Genomic DNA, 551 nt, shown 5'->3' on the forward strand with positions numbered 1-551 from the left:
CCTCCAGCAGGCGCCAGACAGGCAGGTGGGCAGAGGGCATGCCAGTGTGCTGGGGTAGAGCCTTGGGGAAGGGGAAGTGGGAACCGAGGTGGGGTGCTGCCCCTGAAACCGCTGCCTGTGCCTCCACAATGGCCTGTTGAGGAACGTTAGCTAACTCCCCAAAAAAAAACAACCGGCGCCGGACTGGTGAGTGGAAGAAGGTGGCCAAGGTGATGGACCGCTTCTTTATGTGGATCTTCTTCCTCATGGTCTTCCTCATGAGCGTGCTGGTCCTGGGCAAAGCTACCTGATGGCCCTGTGGGTGCACTGCTGTGACACAACCCGTGCCCATTACCTCTCCAGGGACAGTGGTGACCACGGGTGCCCCATGAGGGTGGCCTGTCCTGAGCACCCACCGTGCTCCATGAAGCTGCAGGGTGGAAGCTCTACCAGTACCGGGGGAGAGGAGCCCGACAGTGGTGCCACCACTGACTGTGCCAGAACCCCTGTCCCTGTGTGCCCATTGCATTCTACACCTGAGAAATCCCACAAACTGGAAATAAACCCTGGCA

The 551-nt window shown here is 59.5% G+C and overlaps 1 protein-coding gene across 1 annotated transcript in view; it reads left to right on the plus strand.

The window, feature by feature from the left end:
• Window positions 1-290, plus strand: part of LOC104546996 (neuronal acetylcholine receptor subunit alpha-10-like) — a gene marked incomplete at its 5' end in the record, with an annotated part of 1063 nt that extends 773 nt beyond the window's left edge. The window contains 2 exon segments of the mRNA XM_010192568.1: window positions 59-145; window positions 180-290. Of these exon segments, the coding sequence (XP_010190870.1) occupies window positions 59-145; window positions 180-290 (198 nt within the window).
• Between the last annotated feature and the right edge of the window lie 261 nt (window positions 291-551).

The sequence above is a fragment of the Mesitornis unicolor genome, unplaced genomic scaffold, assembly GCF_000695765.1.
Source record: "Mesitornis unicolor isolate BGI_N332 unplaced genomic scaffold, ASM69576v1 scaffold18340, whole genome shotgun sequence".
Taxonomy (NCBI): Eukaryota; Metazoa; Chordata; class Aves; order Mesitornithiformes; family Mesitornithidae; genus Mesitornis; species Mesitornis unicolor.